The following is an 18,070-nucleotide window of genomic DNA, read 5'->3' as shown; positions in this document are numbered from 1 at the left end:
TTAAATAATAATCCCAGTATATTGTACTTGTACAATATTCTCTTTCCAAACCATAAACAATTTTAAAAGCATAGAGTATAAGGCATTAAGTATCAAGAGATGAAAGAAAATATGCTTATATAATATAATTTGAATGTGGCATAAAATCATTTTTAAATATGCGAACGGGATTTCATTATAAAATTATTCAAAACTTGCATTAAATATCATGTAACTTCTGTGCACATTTTCAATTTTGTTCTAAATTTTACCAATGTAACTAATGATTTGTATTTTCAAAAAGTTTCTTTCTTGAACGAATGTATGATACAGTTAGACTCTAAAGGGTCGAACGAAACTCGACATGTAAAAACATATGTAGGACAAAAGAAACTTAGTAAGACTAAAAGATCACAAGAACACTAAAGCCAAGCCTACACATCCACCAAAATATCCACCCATTTATTCCTCCTACGCAATTCATGCAATTAGAACGTTTCACTCCCTAAACCTTAACCCATTCAAATCGCCCTCCTAATTATTTCAATCAACATAACTCGCCTGGCAACACCCCAATTTGTTGCCCCATTTCTTCGATCGTTCGCCGTGGTAGATCGTTACACCGACGAGATACTGTTCGATACTTCGTCGGATGCGTTAAATCCAAAGCTCGACATCGAATAAAAAAACAACTGGCGTAAGAGAACAGCGAGTAATTTCCTTCGTCGAGGGATTCAGCGGTTTCCAGCAAGAATCAGTTGAGCATTCACTCGGGGATTCATCGAATAATCTAATTCGTTGGGGCAACGAGCAACGATCCGTAGATTATACAGCATTGTGGCGAACCCTATTCCGGAAACGCATTTAATTAAACCGTCGCGGAGTTTGGATTCCAGCAGACGAAGGAAGAACACTTATTTGAGTGGCAAGTGCAAAATTTCTATCTCGACCTTTGTCTCAGCGGCGTCTTGTTAACAACGCGCAGTGTCATTTTAATAATCTATCGAGTCAAAATTATAAAGTATTCTGTTAAATGTTGATAACTATAGTGACTCACAAAGCTATTTGAATACTTATAAATATTTTTTTTGTTTAATATATAATGTGCGTTACATAAAACATTTTGAAATTTTATTAACACTGTGGCCCGAGACTCGATTGTCATGATTATATTACAAAATGTAAAGAAAGGTTAAAAATGTATGTATGTATATACACATGAGCCATTTAATGTAAAAGTGGTGTAAATCAAAAAAGGTTCTTACTTATTCCGCTATCCTTCGTGAAACTAATGAAGATATACTTACACCACTTCTGCACAAAACAGAGTGAAGGTTTATTATTTAACGCTTTTTATAATTAGTTACGCTTTAGTGATGTGATGTTGAACCAAATAAGCAAAAAATTGACACACCTTTTTTACCATTCTTACATTAAATGGCTTATATATGGATGTATAGAAATTACAAGATATATACTTTTAAAATAAGCACTTATCTACATAATGTACTAATTTTTTTATTAGGTTACTTTACATACTTTTGTATATGTTCTGAAACTTAGATGTGCAAACATTCGTAAATTCTTATGCAAGATGTCAAAATATTAAAAAGCAAATTTGTATAATCCAAGCATGTAAAAAATTTCTGTGTATATTTCACAAAAATACGCATTTGCATTTATAATTAAATTACCTAATTTTGCTGATTACCTAATATTTATGTTTAATTTAGTTTCATTTTATTAATAGTCTTTGTCACGATGAATATAGAATACCAAACGAAATTACATACTTTAAAATTTAATAGCCTAACATCAATCACTATAGTCATCTATAACTCAACAGATCTAGACTGTGAGTATTGTAATTTGTCTTACGGAATTACAAAAATGTCAGGATGTGGAGCGTCAGGACGCCACGCTGGAATGTCAACGACAACGTCCAGTACTTTCGAGTGTCTTTTAATGGAAGAACACAGCGTTCTCGTGCGTCTCAGACGACTGTGTTAATAGCCACTGCCATGGCAGAAGCTTTTAAAACCAGCGACACGCTCGACACGAAAACGTGTAATGACGCATTAAGTCACGAGAAAATGCGGCTGAACGGTTATTTCGCGTAATAGGTTTTTCGTCAGAAATACATTCCTTTCTTTCCTTCACTTAGAACATCATTTCTCCTTACCAAATGGATTCGAGGCAAGAGATGAAAGATTTAAAGTTTGAGGTTCACCCATATCTGAGATCGTCATTTCTGAGTTTACCTTCGTTGGGCAAGTTTCGTTTAATTTAGTTCCTTTTCCTTCAGTTTCTTCTTATTCGATACACGGTAAAAGTGAATGATGGGTTAATTAAACGGAAATGAAAAAAAATAGTTATTTGGAAGTTCTGGGCAGAACTTTAAAAGTAATCGAATTTTTAAAGAAATTTAATTGCAACATGAAATCGATGATGATAATGTGAGAAGTTTTTTAAAAGTCTAGTTTCGTGTATAGAGGATTTTTAATAAATGGCATTTACATATGGAAGCTAAAACGTATTGATATAGAATGATCCTAATGTATAATATATGTCGGAGATGAAAGGATATCGGAGCCTTCCCTTTGGAACTTCGGAAAAATCCCTTAACACCGTAATCTAAATTCTATCATAGGCGTAATTAAACAATTATCGTCATTCGATCCGATTGTATTTGTTCGAGATTTGTGATAATGAGCTTGGGCTCGAGGCGACAACCAGTCGCCGAACGTAGCCGCGGTCACGGGATGAACGCTTTGTCTAACAAAGGTATGGAGTAATTCTATAGCTCTCCTTAAAAGAAATATTTGTATCTGCACGCGACATTCCAACGGTTTCTGTCCCGTGGCTCGCCACACGCAGATCCTATTCTTCGGGTATGATGGTTACCAGATGCCGACGCGTCTCCACAGTACGTGATCAGCTAGCCCGAGGGCTATTATGAACACTAAGATCTAGTTACCTAAAGTCCTTCAAACAGACAGACAGTCTTTGTCCCAACTACGGGAAGATAGGGGAAATCTATTTTTTTCAGGAGCGACGCTTCCCACTAGCAACTTCCCCTCGAGGGTGGCTAGCATCTTTTCTAACCACCGATATGAAGATTGACCAATTAGCAGCAACGTCAATTTCCCTCACTTTCTGAACGAAAGGATATAACCTAACAAACACGAAGATAGTACCCCGCTGGGGGTAGCCACTCACTTGTTATATTATTATACCACTAAGCTATAATATTTTACCAAATGTCCTACTGGACAAATTGTAAAATTTAAATAAATAAATAAATAAAAAAATAAAAAAGAAAACTTTCTGAACGAAGGCTATCCTCGACGAATCCGATGATCTTGTGTCCTTAGACACACCCCATCATAGTTTTCCTCTGTGGCATCATCGGGACGGAAAGTCATTCTCTCGTGAGGTCGTATTGGCGAGTTACTTAGCGTTTGTACGCTCGGTGGATATTCCACGTTTTAACAAAGAGTTAGTTTAGTTATACTTCCATCGTAGCCAAGCAAGCCGAGTACGATTTGAGCTTTGGAAGAAAGCGCATCCTGTTATCCCGTTGACCGCGGATTCGTTATTGAACCTAGGATCATTGTCATTAGCTTCTCGAGTATCTAATTACCATGGTGACTTGTCAAATTCTGCAATAATCGTATTTGCACTAGTCAATGTCTTCGCTATTGCATAACGACAATGTGTAATCCAAATAAAAATTCGTTTCACGCCCCTAACCCTAATTCCAATGCAAACCCGGCATATACAGGGTGGTTGGTAACTGGTGGTACAAGCGAAAGGGGGTGATTCTACGCGAAAAAAGAAGTCGAAAATGTAGAATAAAAATTTTTTTTAAATTTTTTTTTTTAATTTTTCCATCGAGACAACGATCTACAGTGAGATCCGTTATAACGAGACGTGATAAAGTGCACGCGTACCGAACGAAAATTCAAAGTCGGTTTTCTCGAAAACAAAGCCTCAAACGAAAAATTTTTATTACCAACCACTCAGTTACCAACCACTCTATATATAAATGTACAAGAGGATTTTTACAATTCTCTGGTTCAAATAAAAAGGCTTATGTAGAGACACGTACCGTTGCTTGCGTGTAATATAAGACATCAAATCTTACGACTGATGTATTGTATGAAACAATTACTTTAGTGTGCAGAATACTCTGTAGTACCCATTTCATTAATTAAATGCAAATATATTACGCCTAAATTAATTCCGTGCCTTAAGATTTGTAATAATTATTTCAAAAATCATATTAATAAATGTTTTATTGATAGTAGATGTCAGTACGTTTTATACTAACCAATTTTAACTTAAACATTTTCCTGCCTTTCATTGCAAAGATGGCTAAGTTAATGTAGAATAATAGAACAGTATTCAAAACGATAATGAAGATACAAAATATATTCGTACGAATTTTCAAACAGGTATTTCGAAAGGAAATATCCATCGTTTGAAATCAACACGATTAAAAACATACGAATAATTTTGTGACTCCTTATACTCGCAATCATTGTATTAACACTTAAAGAAGCGGAAAGCATAATTAACGTTCCAAACATAGAACCGCTAAATAACTAGTGTTTGCAACCAGAACGGTACGTCGCCGAAGACTATCTGCATGTTGTCAGAAACAGTTCCTTAACCCCGGAAAATTAATCGTTCCTGATTCCATTCACCGATAACGCGGACTACGAGCAGATCTACCCTCGTTGATTAATAGCTCAGTTTGATAATCAATAACGATTATCATCGCGAAGTTTACATGTCACGCATTGATTTCATGCACGTGTATTAATTAATCACCTTTGACAATGATGCGTAACACGCAGCTGGCCTGTTTCTTCGATACCGGGTGTCTTGCAAAAAACGTGATCTCGTGCATGCCGGGGGTTAGATTCGCTTCTAGCCTAGTCCCCCAGGAGGGTTTCGACCTAACATACCGGAACCAATCGAGATCCGTCGATGGCTGATCGAAAGTCACAAAGGCCTCGTCTCGTCCGGGCGGTAGTTCCGCGATCACATCTTTCGGACATTCTAAACGAGGCTTGCTGTATCCTGCAACACGAAGTAGTTGCAAATTGGAGTATCAAAGAAAAGGATAATTGCAATTTCACTTATAATTAAACCGTGATACGAATATGTAATACGAATGCACGTAATATGCAAAAATATGTAAAATATCCAGAGTATACCCATTATAATATTTAGTACGTAAAATATTTGTCTACCGAGTCTACCTTATATTACTTATAATTACAGTTCAGCTTTAGTTGCCGTGATATACACAAAGGTATCTTTTAGTGTTTAGATTGGATTTATATATGCAAATATTAAGTTTTGGTTAGATAATAAATAATAAAAAAAGACAATTTGCAAGAAATGTTATAGCATTTTTCAGACATTCTGAACGAGACTTGCAGTATCCTGCAAGCAATATTAATTGGATATCAGAGCATCAAAAAAGAAAATAATAATAAAGATAACAATAAGTAGAAAAAGAATAACAAAATAATTGCACACCTCGTCCTTCTGAGTAATTTGAGAAAACAATTGAAATTATTAAATTAAAATTTGTTATAATCTTATTATGTTGACAAGATTTACTTAAAATATATTTAAAAATTCGTTCATATATTCATATTTGGAAGGACTAATTCCATTAAAATTATTATTAAGAACATTTTCTTGTACTTGTGAGCATTAACTTGTACATTAGTACATCTTTCGCGCCTGAGGCTAGCTTAATTAGAATCTGAGTTAGTACATACAATAGAAAGACTTGGACTGTGATAATCCCATGCAAACATTAAGTACGTATGAAGATCCAAATGTTTAATACTACGTTGTTGTTTAAATTGTTAATACTCATATATATTATTTATTAATTATTAATAAAGTCAGTTTCATATAGTGAAGTAAATTTAGCTAATGGAATTAGACTTCTAATTAATATTTATCATCAAAACGGTATTAATTCGAATTATAAATACTATTTAATCATTCATTAAGAAATATACATACATGTGTATTTAATCATAGCGGTGTTCAATAATATTAGTTAAAGAATACACAAAATTACGTGAAATTTAACAAATTAGTTTCTACATACTATCCTATACATGAAAAATTACATTATCTTTATGTATCTAAGAACAGAGTAAAAAGAAACAATTGGATTAATATTTTTACTCACTGACGCACTCGCCGTGTTTCGGCCCATCCCATGAACCATCCGATCGACAAGTCAATTCATATTCCCCATGAAGCTGATACCCATGGGGACACTTCAAGAAACACTTGGTACCTGGTCGATTGGCTACTCTTCGTCTACCTCTCCATGGCTTTGGCGTTGCCAAACGTGAACACATTAAATATCCTCGGCCCTCCGGATTCAATGGTGGACAGGACACGTTATTTATATCTGGAAGAGATATTAAAATAAACCGATATAAAAAATATAAATTTCTATTATTTGATTGTAAGAATTGAAATACTTTTTTCCAGTTCGTTCCAAGTTTCTATTATTTAAATATGTATATATATGTCGGAGATGAAAGAACACCGGATTGGAATTTTGGATAATCCCGCAATATTGTAATCTAGAGTCTACCATAGCTGTAATTAAACAATTGTAGTTATTCAATTTGATTGTAATTGTTCGAGACTTGTGATAGTGAGCTTGGGCTCTAGGCGACAGCCAGTCGCCGGACGATGCCGCGGTCACGGGATGAACGCTTTGTCTGGCAGAGGTATGCAGTAATTCTATAGCTCTCCTTAAAAAGGAAATAGTTGTAACACTCGACAGTAAACATTCCAACGGTCTCTGTCCCGTAGCTCGCCACACGCAGACCCTATTCTTCGAGTAAGATAATTGCCAGATGTCGATGCGTTTCCGCAGTACATGTGCAGCTTTCCCTCGAGGGTGGCTAGCATCTTTTTCTAACCACCGATATGGAGATTGACCAATTAGCAGCAACGTCAATTTCCGAACCAAGACTTTCCTCGACGAATCCGAGGATCTCGTGTCCTTAGACACACCCTATATAGTTTTCCTCTGTGGCATCATCGGGACGGAAAGTCACTTTCTCTTGCGATCTCATCGACGAAAAGAGTAATGCCTTACGATCAGTGAATATTACTCGCTTTATTAACAAAGAGTCAGACTTAGATTTTGCGAGCACGTACATCTATCATCCCGTTGACCGCGGATTCGTTATCGAACCTAAGGCCATTGTTACTAGTGTCGCGAGCGCTTAATCGCAGTGGTTGATTGTCAAGTCTGTGGTATCCATACTTGTGTTAATAAACCGTACCTTTGTTATACCATAACGATGGCTAATTCCAATGAAGATTCATCAAACATCCACAACGCCACCCCGACATCAGAAGTGGGATCAGGTCCATATATAACCACGGAACAACTCATGAGAATCGTGGACCTGTTAACACAGCCGAGGGAGCAAAGACCGAGTACGGAACCTAAGGATGTAACGTTACCACGTTTTGACCCTGAAGGCGCGGACGCCGATCCATTCGTGTGGTGCTCATATACTGATCTGATTTTGAAGGACTACCCGATATAAGATACTGCGTTACTTTTTGCTCTAACTCGCGCCCTAAGGGGTCCTGCTGCGCATTGGCTTTCACAAATAGTGTGCGGTGGAAAGCTTACCTGGCCAAAGTTTAAGAAACGATTCCTTTCGCATTTTGGTTGCAAAGAGACAGCAGCCTCGGCGTTAATAAGGATATCCAAAGAACAACCGTTGGAGAACGAAACCCGAGGTGCTTACGGTAGTCGCGTCCGTACCATGGTGCAGATGAAGTTGCAAGATCTAACGAGGCCCGAAATAATCAATGCCATCGCCCTTTATATGTTAAGTTCACGAGACGAACGCTTTCGACGACTAACTCTCGCGAATAATATCAAGACGGAAGACCAATTTCATGATGAAATGAGAATTCTTGATTACAACGATCAGCCGATATCTTCGCCAGGAAATTCACTAGCGGAACCCGAAGCCAAACGACGCAAGCATTCGGGCCACCGGGTGCCTTTACTGTGGTACCTAAGGACATAAAATAATGGAGTGCCGCAAGAGAATGCGTAGCGAACAGCGGAAGAATACTCGACGCCAGTGTAACGTCAATTCAAATTAGAGGCCGGATGTGTGCATGTCTTCAGCCCGTACTCGCAATTAGCCCAGGGACCCACCATAAACTTAAACTTTTAGTTTATTATTTTTGTGTTATCTATTTATGGATGGTCCTTGAAACAGCCCTTAGATTGTTATACGTCCTTACTAATTATGGGGAAAGCAGGTAGTTACCTAATACTTGTGTTACGTCGCGTAACACTCTACCTAGCCGAGGCCACACACCGCGGGCAATATGGCAACCAGATGTCTTCGGATACTCGCAGCGTATCCTCCATGATGTCAAGGACCTTCCATAAATCACATAGATTTCCTAGAAAAGGTCCTTCAAACGAAACAAACATCTGGTTCGGAGGAATTTCTAGAGACTATTGTCTACCACGGCTTAACAAGGGAAAGTCAGTTTTTGTCACGCACGCTGCAACTTTCCTCCCACTAACCACTTTCTCTCGAGGGCGGTTAAGACCCTTCGTTTAACCAATTAAAAACGAAGCCTATTCCCTCACTCTCCTAAATAACATCGGCATCAACCAATCCGATAGTCCCGTGCGCTAGAGACACTCATCCTTCGCTCTCCTCCGAGACAGCATCGTCTTCCAAGAGTACTGTTTTTGCATCCTTCGAACGGTCAACATCCTTCGAGCGGGTATACACACCCGCAGATCACTCAGTCACTCGCTCATCTCGTACATACGCACCAGTGTAACTATCCTCGTTATAAGTTGTGGAATAAACGGTGAAATATAACTTACTACTGTGTCATATTCATATCAACCACCTCTGTTATCCTAAACGAAACAGGGGAACGACTACTTCGCGGCGTCGATTCACCGAATCGTAGCGAGAATTTACGCCTCTCGCTGACGCGTTTTCCTCGCGACCGCGTCTCTCCGCGAACGGTCGTAACAACTTGACTAACGAAAAAGCTGGTTTTTTCCAAAAACAATATTACCTACTAGACACGTTGGTAGGAGGCTTTCTCCTCCTATCTTCATTTATTAACATGACCTATAACCAATTGGCATCGTGGATCGTTACCCTCACTTTTCCTAACGGAAGGTGCGAACAGCGAATCCGCGTTGTTAATTAAAAAGGGCACACACACACCGAGCTTTCCTCCGTAATGAGACGAGAACACCTAGAGAAATAGAAAAAACCATCGAACAGTGAACATCTCTTCGATCAGTGTATACCTGTGCTGTGCTAGAAAACAAAGACAGTAGTTGTGTTACGACTCAGCTATTTTATTTCATCAACCAACTCTTAAATTTACGTGACACCAGGAAAGAAGCGGACCAGCCACATTGTCCAAGGTGGTTTGCTTCAAGTGTCGTGCGGAGGGCCATATCGCACCTGATTGTCCGCCACTGCAGGACAGAAAATCTGGCCTCAAGAACGAACGTCGAGTCGACTCCTGCGTGGTGAAGTCTCCAGCTGGTAGTTTGTCGAGCTAGTAGGGAGTCGTTCCCATTTTACTTCGATTCCGGAGCCGAATGCTCATTAATTAAAGAATCTACAGCCTCTACAGCCTTGTGTTAAAAGTACATGTCAGATCTTGTCCACTGTATGTATTAACAGTTTTACATTGGAGATAACTTTTCATGTCCTTGCTGATAGCTACTTAAAATACGATATCATGATTGGTCGTGAAATTTTAAGCCAAGGTTTTAACGCGAATATTACACGAAACAGCGTCGATATTTGTAAGACAAAAATAGTTAACGCCTGTAGTAAAATCGTGGAAGATGCGGTCAACATTAACGAGGTCGACACTGATGTAGTTGGTAACGACAAAGATCGATTAATTTCTGTTCTCGAAAAATTCAAAGATTCGTTCATTACGGGTTTCCCGCGTACTCGCGTAAGTACGGGCCAGTTAGAAATACGTCTAATTGGCCCTAACGTCACCGTACAAAGAAGCCCTTACAGACTTAGCGAGGAAGAACGGAAAATAGTGAGCGACAGAATAAGTGAACTAATTAGAAAAAAAATCATAAGGCCAAGTAGTTCGCCGTTCGCAAGCCCTATGTTACTCGTGAAGAAAAAGGACGGCTCAGATAGATTGTGCGTAGATTTCCGAGCGTTAAATAAAAATACGATCGCGGGTCGGTACCCTCTCCCTCTTATAGCGGATCAGATCGCGAGGCTGCAAAAGGCGAGATACTTTATCAGCCTGGACAGCCAGCGGGTTCCACCAAATTCCCATTCATCTAAATTCGACTGAATATACAGCGTTCGTTACCCCCGACGGACAATATGAGTACATAACGATGCCGTTTGGATTGAAAAATGCATCGTCCGTTTTTCAGAGGGCCATTCTCAATGCCTTAGGCGACCTTGCGTATTCATATGTTGTTGTTTATTTGGACGACGTCCTAATTATTGCCGACGCGATAGATCAAGCTCTAGAAAGATTAAACACCGTATTAGATACCCTCGTAAAAGCCGGATTCTCTTTTAACTTTTCAAAATGTTCTTTTCTAAAGACATCGGTACTCTATTTGGGATATGTAATTCATAACCCAACCCGGGTAAAATACACGCCTTGGGTTCTTTACCTGCGCCAACGACCGTCACACAGCTCAGGCAGTTCATAGGTTTAGCCTCTTACTTCCGAAAATTCGTCCCTAAATTCTCACAGGTAATGAAACCCTTGCATGCACTTACTTCCAGTAATAAAAATATAACTTGGACGGGTAGACACGAAAAAATAAGGCAAAATAATCTCCGTTCTGACCGATGCGCCGGAGTTAATGATATTCGACCCCAATTATCCGATAGAACTACATACCGACGATAGTTCTGAGGGATGTGGGGCTATTTTAATGCATAAGGTTGAAGGTAAAAACAGCGTAGTGGAATATTACAGCAAAAGAACTAGCCCCGCGTAATCTAGGTATCATTCCTGTGAATTACAGACGTTAGCAGTTGTAAACGCCGTCAAACACTTTCGCCATTATCTGCATGGACGAGAATTTCTTGTCGTCACTGATTGTAATTCCTTGAAGGCATCTAATAATAAGGTACATTTAAATGACTGGGTTCATAGGGGTAGACTTACTTACAAACTTTTACCTTTGACATTATGTATCGGGAAGGTAAACGAATGGCCCACGTAGATTTCTTTTCGCGAAACCCCGTAGACTTGGATCATCGTACGATCAGCAAAGTTACAGAGAAAGAAATCAATCTGACCGAAATCTCCGAAGATTGGCTATTAGTGGAACAACATCGCGATCCCCAAATTACGGAAATCGTTAACAAATTGCAAAACGATGAGCTCGCGGACGACATCGTGAATACGTACGAACTACGATCCGATACCCTTTATAATACTGTAAAATACCCTGTAAAATACAAAGAAAAGGCAGAACTCTCTGTTTCCCCATTGTTCCGAAAGGCTTTAGATGGTCCGTTATCAACCATGTGCATCAGTCAATTATGCACTTAGATTGGGATAAAACGCTTGAGAAACTGTACGAGTATTACTGTATAGTACGAGTATATCGAAGGAATGGCGAAGTATGTTCGTAAATTCGTTGGAACTGTCATGTCGAGTTTCGAAGGCTAGTTCAGGTAAAATACAAGCTGAACTACATCCTATACCCAAGACCAGCATACCGTGGCATACAGTGCACATGGACATAACGGGACTCGTCATCTATTACAACATTCGTCGAAAACTCTCCGAGTGTACAATTACTCTCGGCAATCTTCGATCTTAACGTCTCTACAACGCTCCGTCTTTAACGACTGCGACGCACTGCACGCATCCGTAGGGAACTTAGTCAGATTGTTGCATTTCGATGCGATGTGTCCGTACTTCTGACATTTAAAACATCTAGCACTTTTGCTTTTCATTGGACAGTTCGCACTTAGATGAGTTTTGTCTCCGCATAAAAAACACCGTTGTACCGGCTCCTGCGCAGCTTCGCCGCGACTCGTCCTCTTGGATATTTCTTCGGCTCGCTTGCTTTTCGTCTTCGCGTTTTCCTTTGCGGCCTTGTACAGGGTGAACTTCTCTTTTAATTCTCAAATATCCTTGGCGCCATACAGTATTATTTTATTGGTCTCCTCGTCACAAATTCCGTTGATGATATATTTTATCACGGCTAAACTCTTCATACTCGCTTGCTTAGCTATATCGAACATTTTGCAGACATACTCTTATGTCTTCCTGTTTCCTTCCTAATTCGACGCGACTGCTCCTTGTGCACCTTGTGCGCGTCTACTTTTTGCACAAATTCGGTACTCAACATTTCCTTTATCGTTTTCCAACTTTTAAAGCACTTTTCGTAGCCAACGAACAATTTTTCCGAACCGCGTAAAGGTCTCTTCGCGTATATTACTCGCTGCAGGTCAGTCCACCCATAAAGGTCACATATTTCCTCAAACTGTAGCAATCAGCTTTGCACATTGGCACCGTTATCACCACTATATGTGCTCATTGACTCTTTCACGTCCCTGAATGTTAGGTCGTGTGCGCTCCTACTGTCGACTCTAACGCGTGTTTCGAACACATCGCGCTCTTTGTCTTCTTCGTCTTTTTCTTCGTCTTCTTCGTCCTCACCGTGCTCAATTTCCAAGGCAATGAAAGCTCTTAGACAATCTTGCAGTTCTTTCTTCTTACTAATTGTTTTTAACCTTCGTTTCTTGAGTTCATCTTTTAACTTCGCAACTTCGCAACTTTCATTGTTCCGATTCGCGTCAGCTTATCGTTAACAACGCACCTTTCTTCGACATCGACGATGGTATTATCCGCGTTTAATCCTTCGCTCATGTATAATGATTCAATATAATTTCACAATTACTACACGAATAGTTCTGTTAAATAGTTCGTTTTCTGTTTTATTCGATCCTGGCCCGAGCCCCCGGAATTATAGTGACTTATTTATTTGATATATTTATTTACAATGATGAAACAGGAAACTATGATTATTTAACTAAAGAGCTATTTCTTAATGTAGTAATGCAATACAACTAAAACTAAATTGGTACAACTTCTAAGCGATACTTCACAACTCACAACTCGCAACTAATAACTCACAACAATCGATAATCAACAACTGACGACCTACTCCAACTGACTAATTTTCTCCACCAAAACATCCTTTTATATCAGTTTTAATGCTCCGACCACGTACACGCGTTGATAACCCAAAATGGTCAAGTATGCCTTTTTTCAACTACCTATTCTCCTATAGGGCCACGAGCGTATTGGGATTTCTCTCCTTTCCCTGCACTGTAGTTCATTGGGTTTCTTCTAAATGATTTTTCCACCATACAATGTATATGTCCACCACTGTAAGTTAGTATTGAGCCTGCCTTCACCACCCGAAAGTTAAGTATTAAATACGAATTCCATCAATGAACGAAACGCAGTAGACAATCTGTTAGCTGATTCACTCTCCATTCTCCGGAGAACGATTTTCAAAGCCGTGCATCGATCATCGATATGATATCGCGAATCCCTTAATCCGCTTACAATTAGCTGGATTTTCGCTGACGCGTAGTTGCCGGAAGGCAAGGGAGTTTCTGTCAGCGTTAATCGGTTGCCTTGGAGGCAAGAACGGAACCGAGGCGTCGATACGCGTCGAGCGCAATCTCAACCCTACGACAACGTCGACCAAGCATTATCGTCCACAGCAGATGTTCGCTCCTATTATTCTCCACGTCTGCATAATATATGAATGGTGGATGTTAATGACGACACATATCGATACTGCATTTGCGAGAATCAGTTCCGTGACGGTTCTGCATGGCGCCACGGCGTGTCGACGTTGTTTCAACGCTGGACGGCTTTCGATAGAATACTCCAGGATTTCGTTGTGTGTGTGTGTATATATGTGGAGGCGAACATCGTGGAAATCGGGTCACTTGACGGGGAATCTTGCAGATTTGCAATACTGCATCCTCGATCGAATAAGCGACTCGAGTATCGACTAACCCATTAATGACCAACGCTGCGTTAACGCAGCATTTCAATTGCAATCTCTTCTCAGTGAACACATTATTAACAGCGTTGTTGTTGGGAACAATAACTTCAGTCGAATCGTATCTTTTTAATTAATCTGCATGTTGGAGGATATATTGAAAAATTTATTTCAATTATAATTTTTTAAATTTAAGGATATACATTGCCCTATACATATTAAGATAATCTACTCGTTACAATTATTACAAAACTCTAACAAGTTTTACCCTATCTAGTATTTTGTATTATAAAACATGTGATACGAGTAAATTAACAGATTTATAGTAAAACATGTAAAAGATAAAATCAATAAAAGGCATTCAATTGAAGTTAACATCATGATGTGTTTAAATCGGAATGCCAAATGGAATTTACAATTCTTTACAATTTCAATAAACATCTGATACGGTGGCACGTTTCCTTCTCGCGTCCGACAAATTCTTTTAGAATTCCGTAAGGTAGAGCGGAACAAACTCCTTGTTAAATTTTCAAGTGTCGTACATACTAGATTTCGCGACTCGAATAACCAAACACATTCTTTATCGATAATTTAATGAAATTCGGCAGTTATCGGTTCGTCGCGAAATATATACCGTCACGGCATAACTGTGCAAACAATCGCAATCTGGGTCACTTGATTTCATATTCCCCGAGAAACTTGTAAAACGTTAGCGTGCACCCAAGGCGATGCAAATTTCACGCTGAAACTTCTTGTGTCTTTCTTATTGCCCGATAAGTTTATGCAAACGACAGAGTAAACTGGCAGCAACAAAAATTTGACCAATACGCCGAACGAAATCGGAATAATACCTAGAAAGTTCTAGCCTCGATTCCGTAAAGATACAACGATACGGATCTATTTCGAAAAAGCTGTCAGTGTCTCCGTTTTACATTTTCTACATTGTACATTTTTTCACATAATATCATATAATAACATATATTCGATCATTACTTTATTCACACGTGATAGATTTATTTTATTCCATTATTATCGCAGTTCTATTATTCGAGTGCGCAATGCATAATCGTGCACGATAATGCATAATAATTGTTCGGTCCACATTACCCTGGGAAAGGGTTAACGAATGGGATCATTGTTCCTAGAGGATTTGGCCACAAAGTGGAGAACGTAAAGGAGCTTTCTGATAAGGGAACTGCGAGCAACAACACGGTACTTAGTCCGGAACCTTAGGTATTTACCCCAAAATCCCGCAATTGAATGCGAGTGATTTGGCTATTCCTTGCGACAAGAACTTTTTACGATTTCTAATATATTGTTGTAGATAGCGATAGAAATAGATTTCACAAAGAATTTAATTACACTTGAAGAAAAATCGTAAAGATCGGTTCTTGCTGTTCTATAATATTGATTTAATTTTTTCAGTATAATGAATCCATTATATATCCACGTACAATAATTCAATGTATGCTATGAATTTATTTGTGCATCTTATATTAATTTTATTGTTGGGTTGAAAGATGAAAACGAAAAGTAGTGGTAAGAAACCGTTTTTATATTCTATAGTTAATTTTTAGTTTAACGGAGCTTTTCTCTCGCCAACTGCTATTCACCACCTGTGACTTAACATACACTCGAAAAAGTTGAAGATAATAGATATTTTAGAAGAATTCAATACAAAGGTCAAAGATATAAAAATACTTTACCTACTTTTAAGTATAATTTATGACAGTTATGAGTGTTGCAAATATTTCAATTTCCTCGAATATTATAAAATTGTAGAATTTATGTGAAAGAAGAAATATCAGGCAACTTCTCGGAATTCCCTTTCATAATCGCGATATTTAAAGTACAGAATTCAGTAATATAGATCGACTACAATAAAATTGCAGGTGGAATGAGTTAAATAGAAAAATAATGCTTATTTCGTTTAAATAAAAAAAGATACTCTCTTAATGAATTCAATAAAAAACTAAAATAAAAATCAAGAAACTCTCGCGTGGACAGAGCACTCGATAAAACGCCAAAAACTAATCGCCTAAAGAATTTCCTAGAGGCACAACATTCAATATCATCTAGATAGGTTCCTGGGAAAACTACCAGTAGCAATATGCGGAAAAGTGGATCGACAAAGAGTGACAAGAAAAAAAAATAGACAAAGTTCGCCATGCATAATACGAAGCTAGAGAAATGAAGGGTTCGAGGCATGAATCCGACTGCAAGAAACGTGGACGAATTTGTCGTTGTCCCGTGAATACGTCTGTCTAGCAAAGAGAACTTATTACTCAGTCGTAAGTATTAATCGCAAAAACGTTGCTTGTCGCAGAAACGTTCGCGCGCGTGTCCACGATAGCATTATTACGACGCAGCCAAGAAATTTCCCCCGTGTCACTGGAACATATTGCGTTTCCCAGACGCGCGAATGATGTATGATCCTAGAGGATGGGACAAGGAGTCGAATGAAAAGGAGAAGATCCGAAACTTCTCTCCAAAGAAAAGGGAACGTTTCAAGGGACGAGCCGTGTACAAGCTGCTACAAAACTGTTGGTCGATGGAGCAGAACATGGTAAGCAATGATAGAAGGGACGTTTCTTGATTAATAGATGCATCATCTTTTGACAAAAGATACTTGGACATGAAAATTTTGGGCATGAACGAAATATATATTAGCGATGTGAAAAATCTGTACATATGTTACGCGTCGTAATTATAAATAACATTTACATATGTCGGAGTCAGGTGACAACGAATTCAGGTTCGATAACTAATCCACGGTCCACGGGATGACAAGTGCCAACGTAATACACGATTCGGATAACTCTCTCGATAACTCAATCAGCAATTCGCCCAACGACTAACTAACTAACTAATTCGTAATCCAAATGAAACTGCCCTTATATATTCCTGTCCCCACTTCTCGGGTCAATCTTTGTTTTTAAGGAGAGCCATATAATCATTCCCTACCTGTGTCAGGTACACGTCCCTGACCGTGGCTACGTCCAGTGACCCGCTATGTCACTTCGAGCCCGAACCCATCGTCATAAAGCCAGATTGGAACATTAAAACTATTTCTTATTTTTATTACTTCAGCGTAGCTATAGTAAAAGTCAGGACTAGGGTATTGGAGTTTTTCCCAACATTTCAGACGGGAAATCCCGATGTTCTTTCATCTCCGACACATATATATAATTTCAATTTTAATGGTAATTGATAATACACGATAACATTTCGATTTATAATTGCAACGCTCTTCTTAATATAATAAGAGCGTTGTTCATAGTGTTTTAGAGATACGATATCCTCCATTTCATATATTATCCTTATTTTATGTATTAAAGATTAAACATCCACAGTCCATGTGTCATATTTAAAAAAATATCGTTATACTTGCTTCCTGTGCGCACGCAAAATTAATTTTTGTATACAGAGACGATTAATGATAAACGTTTTTACAAAATGCTTAATCAAGCGACAGTTATGAAACGCTCAATATAAGACAAGAAACTTACCCACGCAGGATTTGCCATCCGACGACAGAGCTTTCTCGTCCCCGTCGCAAGCGCAGAAGAAGCTTCCGTCTGTGTTCTCGCAAACTTCCATGCATCCACCATTGTCGACCGTACATTCATTGATATCTACACAAACAAATGCAGAATTATTTTACATTTTATGCATGAGAAGCAACAGAACACGAGCTACAACACAAGGGCGAAACTAAACGCTCGGAGAGTACGCGAATGGAATACCATTTCTTTTTCCATCTGCTCACGATCACGATTTAAAATTTTCAAAACCGACTGTGGCGTGCTCAGTTTACAGATGCGCTGCAATAAACGCACATAGAAGGCCTGAGTTTATACGATGGATCATATTATACACGGTGACGTGTTATTGACTGGAAGCCATTTGTTTCAACTAGATAGTAATTAATCGTTAGTTTACTGATGTGTGCATTGCCTGAGAATATTTTAA

General features: G+C 38.7%; 1 protein-coding gene and 1 long non-coding RNA gene across 4 annotated transcripts in view; one reads left to right on the top strand and one right to left on the bottom strand.

The window, feature by feature from the left end:
- LOC126875553 (uncharacterized) overlaps nt 1-18,070 on the bottom strand; it is an 87,785-nt gene that overhangs the window by 14,379 nt on the left and 55,336 nt on the right. For all 3 annotated transcript variants that reach the window (XM_050638516.1, XM_050638505.1, XM_050638510.1), the window contains 3 exons: nt 17,608-17,733; nt 6,206-6,433; nt 4,816-5,067 (listed from right to left, as the gene is read on the bottom strand). In XM_050638516.1, coding sequence (XP_050494473.1) covers nt 4,816-5,067; nt 6,206-6,433; nt 17,608-17,733 — 606 coding nt within the window. The remainder of the gene's footprint in view (nt 1-4,815; nt 5,068-6,205; nt 6,434-17,607; nt 17,734-18,070) is intronic.
- The window catches only part of LOC126875755 (uncharacterized), a 39,600-nt gene that overhangs the window by 6,251 nt on the left and 15,279 nt on the right, over nt 1-18,070 (top strand). The window lies entirely within an intron of this gene.

The sequence above is a fragment of the Bombus huntii genome, chromosome 2 (genome assembly GCF_024542735.1).
Source record: "Bombus huntii isolate Logan2020A chromosome 2, iyBomHunt1.1, whole genome shotgun sequence".
NCBI lineage: Eukaryota > Metazoa > Arthropoda > Insecta > Hymenoptera > Apidae > Bombus > Bombus huntii.
This window is presented reverse-complemented; position numbering and strand designations above follow the sequence as displayed.